At 36.0% G+C, this 17,087-nt stretch overlaps 1 protein-coding gene across 1 annotated transcript in view; it reads left to right on the plus strand.

Moving 5' to 3' along the window:
• Window positions 1–17,087, plus strand: part of WDR49 (WD repeat domain 49) — a 140,217-nt gene that overhangs the window by 14,982 nt on the left and 108,148 nt on the right. Inside the window, exons 2-4 of the mRNA XM_045503057.1 lie at window positions 5,928–6,368; window positions 11,908–12,084; window positions 13,161–13,335. Of these exons, the coding sequence (XP_045359013.1) occupies window positions 5,928–6,368; window positions 11,908–12,084; window positions 13,161–13,335 (793 nt within the window). The remainder of the gene's footprint in view (window positions 1–5,927; window positions 6,369–11,907; window positions 12,085–13,160; window positions 13,336–17,087) is intronic.

Below are 17,087 nucleotides of genomic sequence, written 5' to 3' on the forward strand. Positions count from 1 at the left end.
TAACATTTCTTGGGTATAAATGTGTTGTACTCACATTAAATTATCCCATGTGGTCCACATAAAATATCAGCTAAGCCTGGTAACCGCCCTAACAGTTATTATTATCTCTATTTATTTACTTTTAAATGTTTATTTATTTGAGAGCACACGTGTGTGCATGTGTATGAGTGGGGGGGAGGGGCAGAGAGAGAGATAGAGAGAGAGAGAGAGAGAATCTCAAGCAGGCTCCACTCTGTCAGCACAGAGCCAGACACAGGCCTCATTCCCACACACCCATAAGATCATGACCTGAGCTGAAATCAAGAGTCAGTCACTCAAACGACTGAGCCACCCAGGCACCCCTTATTGTCCCTATTTAGAGGTACAGTAACTGAAGCTAAGGCTTAGACCTCCAATTGCACACCTACACTCTCCCTACCACAGTGTGCGATGAGTATAATATAATGGAATGAGTGAATTAATTCTAGTACCAGAAGATAAGTGGGAGCCACTGATAAAATGAAAATTAACTGTGAGGTTGAAGTTAATGCATATGTGCCTTTAAGTTTATATAAAAGATCACATACTTTCTTGTACATTTATTAAAGCTGGCGTATAATAGAATCAATAAACATAAACCACATACTGATCAAGGCATAATGCTTCTTGAAACAAGTTGGGAATTTTTAATAGCAAATTCGTTTTTTTCTTTTTTTTTAATTTAAAAAATTTTAATGTTTATTTTTTTATTTTTGAGAGAGAGAGAGACAGAGCACAAGTGGGAGAGGGACAAAGAGAGAGGAGACACAGAATCCAAAGCAGGTTCCAGGCTCTGAACTGTCAGCACAGAGCCCAACGTGGGGCTTGAACCCATGAACTGTGAGATTATGACCTGAGCCAAAGTCAGACACTTAACAGACTGAGACACACAGGTGCCCCAATAAAAGCAAATTCCTAAATTTTAAGCAAAGGTATGGCAAAAACTGGTTTTATTTTCAAACTTAAATCACTAAACAATCAATAGTAGAGCTTCAGGTATATTATATAGTTGCTCTTTTCTGTCAAACTTCATAGATTGGGAGTATTCCTCAAATCTCCCAGTGCAGAGTGACATTATCAATGTGTAGAAAATTATAAAGTTTATTGTGTATGTTACTTCGGGGAAGAAAGTTTGTTGTCTTGTTTATGGTCTAGTTGTAATTCCATATTTTAGAATATAAAAAAGACTCATTTTGGTATTTATCAATCAAAACAGTTTCCTGTTCTTAGAAATAAAAATAAATCACTAACTCATAGGAAGAAAATACTCTGAGATTCAGCTTTAAAATGTTTTAAACATAACATAATATAATAACATAAATATGCAGCTGATTGATGTCATTATAGAACAGTTTAAAATAAAACTTTTGATCAACATTGACTTAGCTTTCAGAAACAGTTTGCAGTCTTGGCTCAAATGGAGTGGTTTTAGGATCAGATTTCTTTCTCCACACTTAAAATCTGGGTCACTGAAAATTTTCCATCTCTCTAAATGTTTGGGGCTAAAAATAATTTAACAAACAAAAGAATGATGGACTTCTGAGTAGTTTAAAGGGATGTATACCAATTATTTCTCAGAAAGTTAATTTAATTAAGTTAAAAGCCTAGACCAAAGTCTATTAAACACTTGACTACTTAGTTTTTGCTCACATGATACCTCACTTGATTTTTTTTTATTAAGATGTCATATTTTTAGAGTAGTTTTAGGCTAACAACAAAATTAAGGGGAGGGTACAGAGATTACCTATATACTCCCTACCCTGAAACATGCATAGCCTCCCCCATTATCAACATCCCCAACCAGAGTGGTACATTTGTTACAGTTGATGAATCTACATTGACCTATCATAATCATCCAAAGTCCACAGTTTACATTAGCATTCACTCTCGGTGTTGTATATTCTGTGGGGTTTGGACAAATGCATAATGATGTATATCCACCATTATGGTATCATTCAGAGTAGTTTCACTGCCCTGAAAATCCTCTATGTTCTGCCCATTCTTCCCTCCCCCACTCCTCCAACCCCTGGCAACCGCTGATTTTTTTACTGTCTCTACAGTTTTGTTTTTTCCAGAATTTGATGTATTGGGAATCATACAATATGTAACCTTTTTCAGAGTGGCTTTTCTCATTTAGTACTATGCATTTCCAGGTCTTTTCATGACGTGATAGCTCATCTCTTTTTAGCGCTGAATAATATTCTATTCTCCAGACATGCCTCAGTTTATTTATCCATTCACCCATTGAAGGACATCAACTGGGTTGCTTCCAAATATTGGCAATCATGAATAAAGCTACTATAAACATCTGTGCAGTTTTTTGTGTGGACATAATTTTCAGTTCATTTGCGTTAAGACCAAGGAGTGTGATTGCTAGATCATATAATAAGAATGTGTTCAGCTTGGTAAGAAACCACTGAACTATCTTCCAAAGTGTCTGTCTGATGTTACATTCCCATCAGAAATGTATGAGAGTTCCTGTTCTATATCCTTGCCAGCATTTGCTGCTTCAGTGTTCCAGATTTTGGCCATTCGAATAGCGTGTGTAGTGATACCTTGCTGTTTTAATTTTCATTTCCCTGATGACATAGGATATTCTTTTCATATGCTTATTTGCCATCTGTATCTGCATATCTTCTTTTGTGAAGAATTCAGTAAGGTTTTTGGCCCATTTTTAAGTTGGGTTGTTTTCTTATTGTTAAATTTTAAGAATTTTTAAGACATATTTTGCATGAGTTCTCTATCAGATATATCTTTTGAAAATATTTTCTCCAAGTCTATGGCTTTTCTTCTCATTCTTTTCACATTGTATTTCACAGAGCAGAAGTTTTTAATTTTAATGAAGTCTATGAATTCTTTCTTTCATGGATTATGCCTTTGGTGTTGCATCTAAAAAGTCATCTCCAAACTGAAGGTCATATAACTTTATTTCTATGTTATCTTCTAGAGTTTTATAGTTTTGTGTCTTACATTTAGGTCTGCAATCCATTTTGAGTTAATTTTTCTGAAGGGTGTAAGGTCTGTGTCTAGATTCGTTTTTAATCATGTGGATGTCTGGTTATTCCAGCACCACTTGTTATAAGTATTATCTTTTCTCTATTGTATTGCCTTGGACCTTTTTCAAAGATCTATTGACTAAATTTATATGGGTCTATTTCTGAGCTCTCTGTTCCATTGATCTTTTTATCTGTTCGTATGCCAATAACACACTATTTTGGTACTTACTGTAGCTTTATAGTAAGTCTTGAAGCCAGGTAGGTTAGTCCTCCAACTTTGTTCTTGTCCTTTAACATTGTGTTAGCTCATCTGGGTATTTGGCTTCTCCATATAAACTTTAGAATCAGGTGGTTGATATCCACAAAATAATTTTCTGGGGTTTGATTGGAATTGCAAAGAATCTATAGATTATTTTTGGAATAATTGAGATCATAACAATATTGAATCTTCCTATCTTGGATCTTGGAATATCTCCATTTATTTATTTCTTCTTGATTTCATTGATTGGAGATTTGTAGTTTACCTTGTTTAGGTCTTATACATATTTTGTTAGATTTATATTCATTTCATTTTTCTGGTTACTGATATAAATGGTATTGTGTTTTTAATTTCAAATTCCACTTATTCGTTGTTGGTATATAGCAAAGCAATTGACTTTTATATATTTTCCTTGTATCCTGCAGTCTTTCTGTAATGGCTTATTAGTTCCAGGAGTTTATTTGTTGGTTCTTTCAGGTTTTCTACATAGATGATTATGTCATCTGTGAACAAAGATAATTTTATTGATTCTTTTCTAATCTTTAAACCTTTTATTTCCTTTTCTTGTCTTATTGCCTTAGCTAGAACTTTCATTATGATGTTAAAAAGCAATTGTGAGATATCTTGTACCAGATCTTAGTAGGAAAGCTTCCAGTTTCTCACCATTGAGTGTGATGTCAGATGTCCATTTTTTTTTTTTTTTGCAGATATTCTTTAGTAAGTTGAGGAAGTTCCCCTCTATTCTTTGTTTACCAAGAGTTTTTATCATGAATGGCCATTGAATTTTGTCAAATGCTTTTTCTACATGTATTGATATATCAATTAATTTTAAAAACAATTTTATTGTAACTGATATTGCCATATCCACCCTACAGATGGGGAGAGTAAGCCTCAGCACTGAAGTAACTTTCCAGCAGTTCCTACAATTACTGGTGGAATTAGGGTTAAATCTGCAATTACTTGACTTGCTCTACAATATGCTTCCTCCCAGAGCTTACTATCAATCCTGACTCTTTGGCTCCAAGGTAGTAGGAAAAGTAGATTTCTCATCATGAATCTCACCAAACTAAACAACCTATTAAATAGTAAAATATATACTTATTTGAAATATTATTACTTCAAATAATAATAATAATAATAATAATAATAATAATGATATAGTATTATTCTCTTTATTCACAGATTTTGTATTTGTGAGTTTGCCTACTTACTAAAATGTATTTGTAACCCCAAAAATGAATCCTGAAAACACTTTCATAGTCATTCACAGACATGTACAGAGTGGCAAAAGGTTTCTGCCTCCAATGTTCGTATTCCAGGATGAGGTCAAACAACATAACACTCTACCTTTTTATTCTAGCACTCGCACTACAAACAAGCGTCCTACTTGAGGTCTACTAATACCAAGTTCATTTTGCATTTTTTGTTTTTGTTGGTTATTTCACTGTTTAAAATGGTCCCCAAGTGTGGTGGTAAGGTTCTGATTAGTGTTCCTAAGTACAAGAAGGCTATGATGTGGGGTCACCTGGGTGGCTCAGTCTGTTAAGCATCTGACTTTGGCTCAGGTCATAATCTTGCAGTTTGTGGGTTTGAGCCCCGTGTCGGGCTCTGTGCAGACAGCTGAGCCTGGAGCCTGCTTTGGATTCTATGTCTCCTTCTCTCTCTCTCTCTACCCCTCTCAGCTCATGTTCTCTCTCTCAAAAATAAACATTAAGAAGGCTGTGATGTGCCTTATGGAGAAAATACAGGTGTTAGATAAACTTTGTTCTATTGGTCATGAATTAAATATTAATAAGTTAACTTAATATGCTAAGTTAAGTGTCTTTCAACAGAAACACACAAAACAAATTATGAATTGATCAAGTGATGAAAATATTGTGACCAAAGGGTCATAGAAACATAACTCTGTATTTCGTCTCTGAACTATGGTTCAGTAGCTGCTAATTTAGTATTTGCAAAGACTTTATAGAGCATAAATGCCACTCATCATAAAAATCAAACATATGTGCTTTTACTGTAATGGTGTACTTGTAATTTCACTGTAATGGTGTATTTACCAAAGTGGACTGCTTGCTTACGGATTAAAGTTTCACTGTGGTATAATTTCACTGGCTGTGCTAAACTCTGTTCATCTATCTTCTGTCAACCACTATACTAGTTTCCTACTGATGTTATAACAAATTAGCACAAACATAGTGGCTTAAGCCACAAGTTTATTATCTTACTTTGGAGGTCAGAAGTCCAAAGTGGGTTCGACACGGCTAAAATCAGGATGTGTCAGAATTGTCTTCCTTCTGGAGTCTCTAATGGAAACTCTGTTTCACCTTTTCCTGCTGCTGGAGGTGCTTGCCTTCCTTGGAACATAGCCCCACGTTACTCTGACTGCTGCTTCCATCATGATATCAAATCATTGACTCTCCTGCCTCCCTTTTCCAGTTATAAGGACATTGGTTATTGAGAATGTCAGCTTGTAGCCCTGTCAGTTACTTGCTCCCCAGCCCAAATTAACTTAAGTATAGTTATAAAGTAAAAGACAATTTTTTTTTTAAGCTGGGAAGACTTGCTGATTAGGTCCACATTTGGGTGTGGTATGGTACAATGCCCTAGTCCTTACGATGCTTTCACTACCATCTTGTTTTCATTCCTATTTCTAGCCCTCAGAACCATGTCAAACTATTTGCATGTCCAGAGAAGAGTTTATGCAAAGAATGACAGAGACTGTTGGTTGGGGCACAAAGGAAGAATATGGGGAGTTCTTTGACAAAGTGGATGTGGCCCAAGATGGCTTCGTTAGCTGGGACAAGTTGACTTCATTTATGCTCTTAGCACTTCATGAGAACGATGAACGAGCAAAGGCAACTGTGGTTCCCCAGTGGAAAGACCTTGAACTCCTTCCAACGAAACACAAGGACATCATTCAAAAAGTAATTTTCTTGAAAAGTTCAAGTCATTATCTGACCATCAGTAAAGAAGGTTTATTAGGAATCTGGGGAGAGAATTTAAAGCTCCAAGAAACATTTCCCATCACTTCAGATGCCACCAAGCTTAAACACCTGTGGGTGACAAGTATGGTTTCTCTGGAAAATATAAACAAGGTACCAAGTCTTTATAAATAAATTATTGCCTGTAAAAGGGGAAAAATGATAGGATGGGGCTCCAGATCAATATCAAGTATAACACCAGCAGGGACTGAGAGCTTCAGTCCCACTTTGTGCCTCTCATCTGATCTGGAGGGAATGTGAGTAGAGCCAGTGAGCTTCTCAATTTCCCAAACTGTTTTCTTCAGCTCCTTTAAAGGACACAGCTGACAGTGACTCAGATTCTTGGCTCTGTCCCAAATGTGGCCATGCTGCATTACTGGCTGGTAAGACGTTTCTGACTCCACAGTTTATGGTAGAATCATGGGTCTATATGAGGCGCTGAGAGGTTATTACAATGCATGGCACAACTCAGTGCAATCACAGGGAACTGCTTATCTGATTTTAACCACTGTTCAATTTCTTAATTCTGATGGGTAAGGCCCACTCAGTACAAATATCCTATTGTAACAACCTATGAGCAAGATAATGTATTGAAAGGAAAATCAGTGTGTGAGGGAAGGATGAAGATCACTTAAAGAATCCATATTCTTAGTATTTTATATTAAGCAGATGATAAACTTCACTATGAAAATTAAAAAAAAAGTCTTTTAACATTTATTCAGTTTTGAGAGAGAGAGACAGAGCATGAGCAGGGGAGGGGCAGAGAGAGAGGAAGACACAATATCTGAAGCAGGCTCCAGGCTCTGAGCTGTCAGCACAGAGCCCGACGCAAGGCATGAACCCATGGACTGTGAAATCATGACCTGAGCCGAAGTTGGATGCTTAACCAACTGAGCTACCCAGGTGTCTCTACTATGAAAACTTTTAAATGCACATACAAGCAGAGATAACAGTATTTTTTTTAATTTGTTTTATTTTTTTATTTTTTAAAATTTACCTCCAAATTAGTTAGCATATAGTGCAACAATGATTTCAGGAGTAGATGCCTTAGTGCCCCTTACTCATTTATCCCATTCCTCCTCCCACAACCCCTCCCGTAACCCTCAGTTTGTTCTCCATATTTATGAGTCTCTTCTGTTTTGTCCCCCCTCCCTGTTTTTATGTTATTTTTGTTTCCCTTCCCTTAAGTTCATCTGTTTTGTCTCTTAAAGTCCTCATATGAGTGAAGTCATATGATTTTTGTCTTTCTCTGACTAATTTCACTTAGCATAATACCCTCCAGTTCCATCCGCGTAGTTGCAAATGGCAAGATTTCATTCTTTTTGATTGCCGAGTAATACTCCATTGTGTGTGTGTGTGTGTGTGTGTGTGTGTGTGTGTGTGTGTGTGTATATATATATATATCTCACATCTTTATCCAGTCATCCACCAATGGACATTTGGGCTCTTCTCCATAGTTTGGCTATTGTTGATAGTGCTGCTATAAACATGGGGGTGCATGTGTCCCTTTGAAACAGTGTACCTGTATCCCTTGGATAAATGCCTAGTAGTGCAATTGCTGGGTTGTAGGTAGTTCTATTTTTAGTTTTTTGAGGAACCTCCATAGTGTTTACCAGAGTGGCTGCACCAGCTTGCATTCCCAGAGCAAACAGTATTAAGAACCAATATCTACCCTTGGCCATTTCCAATTCACAGCCAGTCTAGTTAGATCTATATCTCCCCTCTTTGAAATCCAAAACATGCAATTGCTTAATCTGTAAATATTTCATAGAAAATCTCCTTTTTTTAGCATAACCATGATACCATGATCACATTTAATAACAATTACAATAATTCCATATTCTCAAATATCCAGTCAAATACACATTTTCTTTTCTTGTAATTTTTTAATAGTTTGTTAATTCCTCATTTGATAGTTTATTTGAATCACAATCTGAGTAAGATCCAAACCATTGTGAATTGTTGATATGTCTCTTTTGATCTATGTGTTTTTCTCCACCTCTTCTTTATTATTGCATTGTTTTGTTATTGCTATTCTGTTTTTGTAAGAGAAACTGGTGTTTGTTCTTTAAAGTGTCTCAGTCTGGATTTTGCAGACTGTGTTTAGAGGGGGTTGTTTTACATGTCTCCTTGTTCCCCATATTTCCAGTAAATTGGTAGTCAAATCTAAAGCCTTGATCGGTTTCAAGATGGTTTGTTCTGGAATAGGTGTTCCTCAATCAGGAGGCACAAAATGCCTGTTCTCTCTCTTCTTGGGATGTTGACAGTTATAGCTGATTATTCCTTGATCTATCAATTTATTAGGGGTTGCAAGATGATGACATTCTAATTCCATCATTTCTACTTTCTTTATAAGCTGGAATACCTCTATAAAAAGAAATTCCACCTGTCAATTATTTAGTTATAATGTAGTACAAATCATAGAACAAAGGCAGGATGAATGGCTAATTCTTTACTTCTATTTGCCAGTATTCAAAATCCTCTAAAGACGAAAAATGAGCAAAACTGTCATTATTGTTATCAATATCATCACAAACTCATGAGTTTAAGCAATTTTATTTGCTTCAGTCCACCGAGTTGCTAACTCATCCTTAAAATTGTACCATCTTTATACACTGGAATGAATACAAGTCAGCTTCTGAGTCTTTTCTGCTATAACTGTGTTAGTCTTTGAAAGCTTCTTTGTTTTCTGGTGTGACAAGCTGTTCCAGGATCATCTTGCATATTTATTATGCCAGAGCCAGAATCCTCCATGTTTCCAAAAACCCAGGGTTTTTGTAAGTGGGAAATGGTAGGCTCTACTGCCTTGAACGTAAAGAATCATCATCATCGTTAACTTCCAACGTGATGCACCCTGCTCTATTAATCTTCTCAAGATCACCATGAAGTGGACATTGTTCCTACTTTAAGAATGAGAGACTAGGCAAGGAGAGGTTGTGGAATTTGCCCCAGGTCACACAGAATGCATGTTGTAAGATTTGTATACAGAGGCAGCTTGATTTCAGAACCTGTGTTTCAGAGTCTTTGCTGTCTCTAGAGTGGTAGCTGGACATCATCACATCCAGTCTCTTCTTGCTAAGAATCTGGTGTTAATGTTAACTATATGGATTACAAGATGGTTCAAGCCCAGATTTTCTTTTATATCTGTGTGCAGCATTCTATTATTATCATGCAATGTTTATGTTGCTATGTTGTGTAATGATTATGTTGCATTGTTTCTTCTTTCCAGGACTGATAACTAAATCTTAGCCTTTCCTTTGCACTTTTGCAACATAGAAGTTTAAAGAGGGTTGCTTTTTTCTTCTTTCCTCAAAGAGCTTTATTGAGATGTAATTATACAAAATGCACCGCACATACTAAAAATACCCAAGTTGACAGATTTTAATACATTTGTCTACTGTGAAAAATCAATAGTACAATGAAGATAATGAACATAATCATCACGCTCAAAAATGTCCTTGTGCCCTTTTGTAATCTGTCCAACCTCTCCCATCTCCCCTTGTCAGGTAGCCACTGATATGCTGTCACCATACAATAGTTAGCATTTTCTAGATTTGTATATAATTTACATCATATAGTGTATACTTGTTTTGGTATGACTTCTTTAACTTGGCATGTCATTGGATATATCAGTTTATCTTTTTATTGTTGTATAATATTCCACTATGTGGATATAACATATCCTTACCAACATTTGGTATGATCAGGGTTTTCTTATCGCTTAATTTTGGCCATTTTAATAGGTTTGTATTTGATCTTATTGTGGTTTTAATTCACATTTTCCTAATGACTAATAATATTGAGCTTATTTTCATATACTGATTTGCTACCTGTATATCCTCTTTGTTGAAATGTCTGTTCAAATCTTTTGCCCATTTTGTTGTTGGTTTTATTTCACTGAGTTTTGAGAGTTCTTTATATATTCTGGATATATACATTTATCAGATGGATGATTTACAAATACTGTCTTACAGCACATGTTTTATCTTTGTATTTTCCTAACACTGCTTTTGGTAGTATCATTTTCAGATTGTTCATTACTAGTGCATAGAAAAAAATAGATTTTTAAAAATGATCTTATATCCTGCAACTACACTGAACTCATTTACTGGTTTTGATCATTTTTTGTTGCTGTTATTCTTTAGGATTTTCTGTGTTTACGATTATGTCATCTACTAACAAAGATAGTCTGACTTCTTCCTTTCCAAACTGGATGCTTTTATTTCTTTTTCTTGTCTAATTTCCCTTTCTGGAAATTGCAGTGTGTTATTGAATAGTAGTGGTGAGAGTGAACATCCTCATCATGTTCCTGATCTTAGGGAGAATACATTCAGTTTTCCACCCTTAAGTATGATATCAGTTGTGGGTTCTTTGTATCAAGTTGAAGACGTTTTCTTCTATTCCTGGTTTGTTGAGCATTTTTATCATGAAAATGTGTTAGAATTGGTCAAATGCTTTTTTTGGATATATTGAGAGAATCATATAGATTTTGTCCTTTATTTTATTAATTGAGTGTGTTACGTTGATTGATATTTGTATGTTAAAGTAGGCTTGCTTTCTGGTATAAATATCAGTTGGTCATGGTATGTAATGGTTTTTATATGTTGTTGGATTCTCTTTGCTATTGTTTAGTTGACAATTTTTGCATCTATATTCATTAGGGTTCTTGATAGGTAGTTTTCTTGTATGTTTTTGTGTAGTTTGGTGTTAAGATGGTATTGGCTTCATAAAATGATTTTGGAAAAGTTGCCTCCACTTTATTTATTTATTTATTTGTTTGTTTTTTGAAGAGTTTGAGAAACATTGTTGTTAATTCTTTAAATGTTTGGTCGCATTTATTACTGAAGCCATCTGGGCCTGGGATTTTCTTTGTGATAATGTTTTTGATTACAATTCAATTTTGTTGTTTTACTGATATGTTTGCTGAGATTTTCTATTTGGTCTTGAGTTAGTTTAGGTACTATTTTTGTTTTCAGAAATTTGGAATTTCATCTAGGTTGTCTACTTTGTTGGCATGCCATTGTTTATGATATTCTCTTATAATCTCCTTTTATTTTTATCAGGTCGATAGCAGAATACACCTTTATTTCTGATTTCAGTAATGTGTATTTTCACTCTTTTTTATCTTGGGTTAGTTTAGCTGAAGTTTGGTCAATTTTATCGACAAATGTATTTACACTTTTAAAAATAGTTTTGGGATTTTATCTAACTTGTGAAGGCTACTTACAGAGTTTTTATCAACTGATTTTTGTGAAAGACTCTGCTTTATAAAGCATAATTTGTAAAGCTTCTGGTATGACTGTGTGATGCTCTAGACCTCTGTTTTTGTCTTTCCTTTGTGATTCATCATCTCGTCTCCCATGGATGGATGAGGTTGGCAGGTTTGTGAAGTGGAGATACAGAGGAAAATATGTTCAAATGCCTTTAACGGGAAGAACTTTTTCTTGGCTAGAGTCCAAAGTTAGAAGAAAGTCCACTTGTGCCGCCATGCTGTGCCTCTATAATACTGTTAGTGACCTGAAGGGAACAGTGTCTGATTTGGGGCTAAGAGTTGCATGTCTCCTTTGTACACTGATTTCACTAAATTCATCAGAAAAAATACTTTCTGTATTTCTGTATTTCTTGAACAAATATTTTCTATTTGTTACTTTAGATAGCAGTGGCTTTTACGAGTAAAGAGATTTGTTTCTATGATCTGCTGTCCAAAGGAGAATTTCCTTGTCAGTATAAACTCCAAGGCCTGAAGGGAACACCGATTTGTATGGAATATTGGTATGACGTCCTTGATGCCAATGAATCGATTCTTTCTTTTGGGGACATAACTGGAAAGGTAAGTGAGGGAAGGGAAAGTTGAACACTATGGATTTAATCAGCAAACTGTAGCTCAACATAGAAATAGAATACAACGAGTGTGACCTCCTAATTGAGCTACACTACAAATTATAAAGCCACACCTGCTGGGCGTGGAAAAGAAGGATTCGGTCACAGTTCCCTTTCTTGCTTATGAAAAACAGTCTTCATGTGGTTTTCTTGTCTATGTATAGTCTCATTTTCCTTATTTAGAAAGAAATTGTAATTTTTTTTCACCAAACGATGCTTGATCTCTTAGGTCCCAGTTTTAATAAACATCAAATTTTAAATGCCTAAAATTATCTCTTATAACTCTTTCAAATTAATTATCCTGATTTTCATTTAAAAGCCTCCTCTGGGGGCGCCTGGGTGGCTCAGTCGGTTAAGCGTCCGACTTCAGCTCAGGTCACGATCTCGCAGTCCCTGAGTTCGAGCCCCGTGTCGGGCTCTGGGCTGACGGCTCAGAGCCTGGAGCCTGCTTCCGATTCTGTGTCTCCCTCTCTCTCTGCCCCTCCCCCGTTCATGCTCTGTCTCTCTCTGTCTCAAAAATAAATAAACGTTAAAAAAAATTTTTTTAAATAAAAAAATAAAAGCCTCCTCTGTACCAGCTCCCTGGGCAGTGCTTGTTTCCTGCATCACTTAACAAAGGGATAGATGCATTAGAGAGGGCAGCACAAAAACCCGGACATTGGATGCAATGACTCCTCTATCACATTCCACCTATCCGCTAAAATATTATTATTTGTTGAATGCCCATGAACTCTGAAGTGGTCTAATTTGAACAATTTCCTTTCCTAATTGTGAAAGCTTTTCACTCTTTGTGATTTTAATCACAAGTGGATCATAAAAGCAAATAATGAACTGCCCTTGGTAATTGCTTTACCAACATTATAGTTGTTTTGTCTTTTAGTATGACTGCCTGCATCCTTTAAATAATATTGAGGAAATTCCCATTAATTCAATACCTATTCCTTATTAATCTTAAAGAACATAGATTTTTTTTTTTCCAACAATGATCCTGCCCATTTTTGTTTTCCTTCCAATATCTCTCTCAAGGTTCAAGCAATTGTTTTCACGACGGCCTTGATTTCCCTGTTTGAGCGTCCCGCTAATGCACATGAAGACGAAGAAGCCACTGTGACTATTAACTGGGCAGAGCTGCTCTCTGGATATCACAAATGTTGCTATATATTAGAGCATAATCTTCATCATGGAGATTGGGTCAGGCAAGGTACTCAATTTGAACAGTAATGAAAGAAATGGTCACCTTTGACGTCTACATTTACATTTTTTGTTGAAAATGTTTCCCATAAAATGTTAGTCTCACAACCAATAATTGGTTCTGTGGAGGTTTGGGCCTGGATTGTCAGCTATCTCCTGCACACTAACAGTTCTTTCTTTCTTTTCTTTCCTTCTAAAATTTCATGCAATTAGTTCAGGTGAACTGTGCATTGAAGACATCTCAAGAGAAGGGAAAAAATTGTCATAGAATCCATTTAACTTCAACATCTAGGGGCACCTGGGTGGCTCTGACCTAAGCGTCCAACTTCGGCTCAGGTCATGATCTCACGGTCCGTGGGTTCGAGCTCCTCATCCCGCTCTGTGCTGACAGCTTGGAGCCTGGAGCCTGCTTCAGATTCTGTGACTCCCTCTCTCTCTCTCTCTGCCCCTCCCCTGCTCACACTCTGTCTCTGTCTCTCTCAAAAATAAATAAAAAGTTAAAAAAAATTTTTTTTTCTAAGTCTCATCTAGCCACATCCATGGCTGCTTAGTGAAAGAATGTAACAAGTGCCCTCAAAACCACTCCTTTGTTTTCTTCATGTTTTCATGAAAGTATATTCTTTTGATTGTCTTCAAAAAGGATCTTCTTTTTTTCCTGTTTGTTGATATAGTGACTGGGTTCCCCTGACTACAGTACTTGAGTAGTATTTCTCTGTGTGACAGATTATGTCATAAAATAGCATCTATAGAAAGCCAGAAAATTCCTAATACCTTGTCATCAATGAGTTTATTAGTTTCACAATATATATAACTTATACAAAGTTTGCCTCTGGTCCAGGATCTACATGTGCAATATCTGTTCTGATATCTCTTGGGTCCTAGTATCTACTAGACTATGGTAACTTTCTCACTTTTAAATTGCAACATTAAATTATGCCCATTGAAAGGAATGGAAACTAACAGTCTCTTTGACTATTATCTTATAGGTCTATTCCTAATATACTTTGAAGGAGAGATAGTCAAAATGGACCCAGCTCTTGGCCCTTTTAGTATTTTTACCCTCCTTGGAGTTTAGAAGGTTGCAACTAATTCTTTAATTCATGGCCCACAATAGTAATATCCCACAAGATGGGAACTATAGGTTCTATATTTTTTTCTTCACTATAAATCGTATCACATCTTTGATACCTTCTGCCCGTCCTTTAATTCTGGCATGATATTGAATGTGGGAAAGACAGAAGATGATATTTTTTGGTTATCTCCTCTGTGTTGCAGGCACAAAATTGTGTGTTATGTTTGTATAACATGGATATAAGAATCACAGTACTAGAAACTGCAGGGAGCTATTGCAGCTGCTTCCAAACAAGCATGGTAATTGAAATATACTAGACATGCAATGTTACATTAGGTTCAAGTGTACAACATAGTGATTCCACAACTCTGTACGTTACACTGTGTTCACCACAAGCGTAGCTATTATCTGTCACCATACAACCTATTACAATGTCACTGACTATATTCCCCACACTGTACCTTTTATTCCTGTGATTTATTCATTCCATAACTGGAATCCTGTGTATCCCACTCCTCTTCATCAGTGTTGCCCATACCTCATCCCCAGCAACCATCAGTTTGCTTTCTGTCTTTGTGGATGTTTCTGCTTTTTGTTTATTCATTCGTTTTGTTTTTTAGATTCCACATAAAAGTGAAATTATAGGGTATTTGTCTTTCCCTATCTGATTTATTCCACTTATTATAATACCCTCTAGGTCCATCCATGTTGTTGCAAATTGGAAGCTCTCATTGTTTTTTATGGCTGAGTAGTATTCCATTGTGTGTGTGTAGGAGCGCGTGTGTATATATGTATGTATATATGTATACATGTATATATATATGTCACCTCTTCTTTATTTTCCGTATCTGGGCTATTCTAAATAATGCTACCATAAACATAGAAGTGCATCTATTTTTTTGAATTAGTGTTTTTGGGTTTGGGGGGTAAATACCTAGTAGTAGAATTACCTGATCATGGTATTTCTATTTTAATTTTTTGAGGAAACTCCATCCTGTTTACCAATTTATTTTTATTTATTTATTTAAAAAAAATTTTTTTAACGTTTTATTCATTTTTGAGACAGAGAGAGACAGAGCATGAATGGGGGAGGGGCAGAGAGAGAGGGAGACACAGAATTGGAAGCAGGCTCCAGGCTCTGAGCCATCAGCCCAGAGCCCGACGTGGGGCTCGAACTCACGGACCGCGAGATCGTGACCTGAGCCGAAGTCGGCCGCCCAACCGACTGAGCCACCCAGGCGCCCCCTGTTTACCAATTTATATTCCCACTAACAGTGCATGAGGGTTCCTTTTTCTCCACGTCCTCACCGATGCTTGTTGTTTCTGGTCTTTTTAATTCTAGCCATTTGATAGGTGTAAGGTGATATCTCATTGTGGTTTTGATTTGTATTTCCCTGATGATTAGTAATGTCAAGCATCGTTTCATGTGTCTGTTTGCCATCTGTGTGTCTTCTTTGGAAAAAAATGTCTATTCATGTCTTCTGCCCATTTTTTAACTGGATTATTTTTGGGGTTTTTTCCTGTATTGAGTTGTATTAGTTCTTTATATATTTTGGATGCTAATCCCTTGTTGGATATATCATTTGAAAATACTTTTTCCAATCAGTAGGTTGCCTTTTCATTTTGTTGATGGTTTCCTTTGCTGTGAAAAAGCTTTTTATTTTGGTGTAGGTCCAGTAGTTTATTTTTACAAGCATGTTATTTTAATACATAAAACAAACACTAGATAGACTATAGTAATAAAGTACTAGTTCTTAAAATCTACTTGTAGTAGGCTTCCTCAAGATTAGTGTATTATTTGAGTTCCATGACCTTAAATTACTATGAATAAATACAGAGAAGTAGCTAAAAGAATTTTGTTATTGAAAAGATTGGGGGTATAACAAGTAAAGTTTTCAATTTGATGTTATATTTTCTGAATGTGAGTAGTATCTAAATACTCTCTTCACTTTCAGTGAGAGAATGAACAGTGTCCACTCTAGACCCTGTCATAGTTTCATTTAAACCTCTCTAAATTCAACTCTGCTGGTAACTGCTTATAAGCATTTGTCTGTTAAGTTGCAGGACAAGGAGTTTTCTGTAGGTTCAAGTGAAATCATTGCTCATCATGTTTCCAAAATATCATTCTAATCTTTGGTTCCCTCATCTAGTGACAAAAGAACATGGAAACTTAGTTTAGTATCAACACTGTAATTCATGTTTATGATCTAAGCAATCCAACTTTGGAGTCTGGCCTCTGAATCACTGCAATTAGGAACTGGCTACAAAAACATTTTACATATGAAAGAAATATCAAGGATGTTTACTATCTTATTAGGATTACATATTTCTTAGCTCTGTGAATCAAAACTCATTGTAATTAAGTGATTAATTTTTGGAAAAATAGCCGAAAAAATATATTTACATTAGTCAGTTTATTTAAATTGTGGACTCAATGTGTCAATCAATCAACAATTATTTATTTGTCTTTTATGTGCTCTAAACTGTTTTAGGCCTTGGAGACTGTAGAAGAAAGATTAATTATAACCCTCAAGAAACTTAGTATAGGAATAAGAATCAAAGACTCATGTAAAGGGGCGCCTGGGTGGCGCAGTCGGTTAAGCGTCCGACTTCAGCCAGGTCACGATCTCACGGTCCGTGAGTTCGAGCCCCGCGTTGGGCTCTGGGCTGATGGCTCAGAGCCTGGAGCC

The sequence above is a fragment of the Leopardus geoffroyi genome, chromosome C2 (assembly GCF_018350155.1).
Source record: "Leopardus geoffroyi isolate Oge1 chromosome C2, O.geoffroyi_Oge1_pat1.0, whole genome shotgun sequence".
Taxonomy (NCBI): domain Eukaryota; kingdom Metazoa; phylum Chordata; class Mammalia; order Carnivora; family Felidae; genus Leopardus; species Leopardus geoffroyi.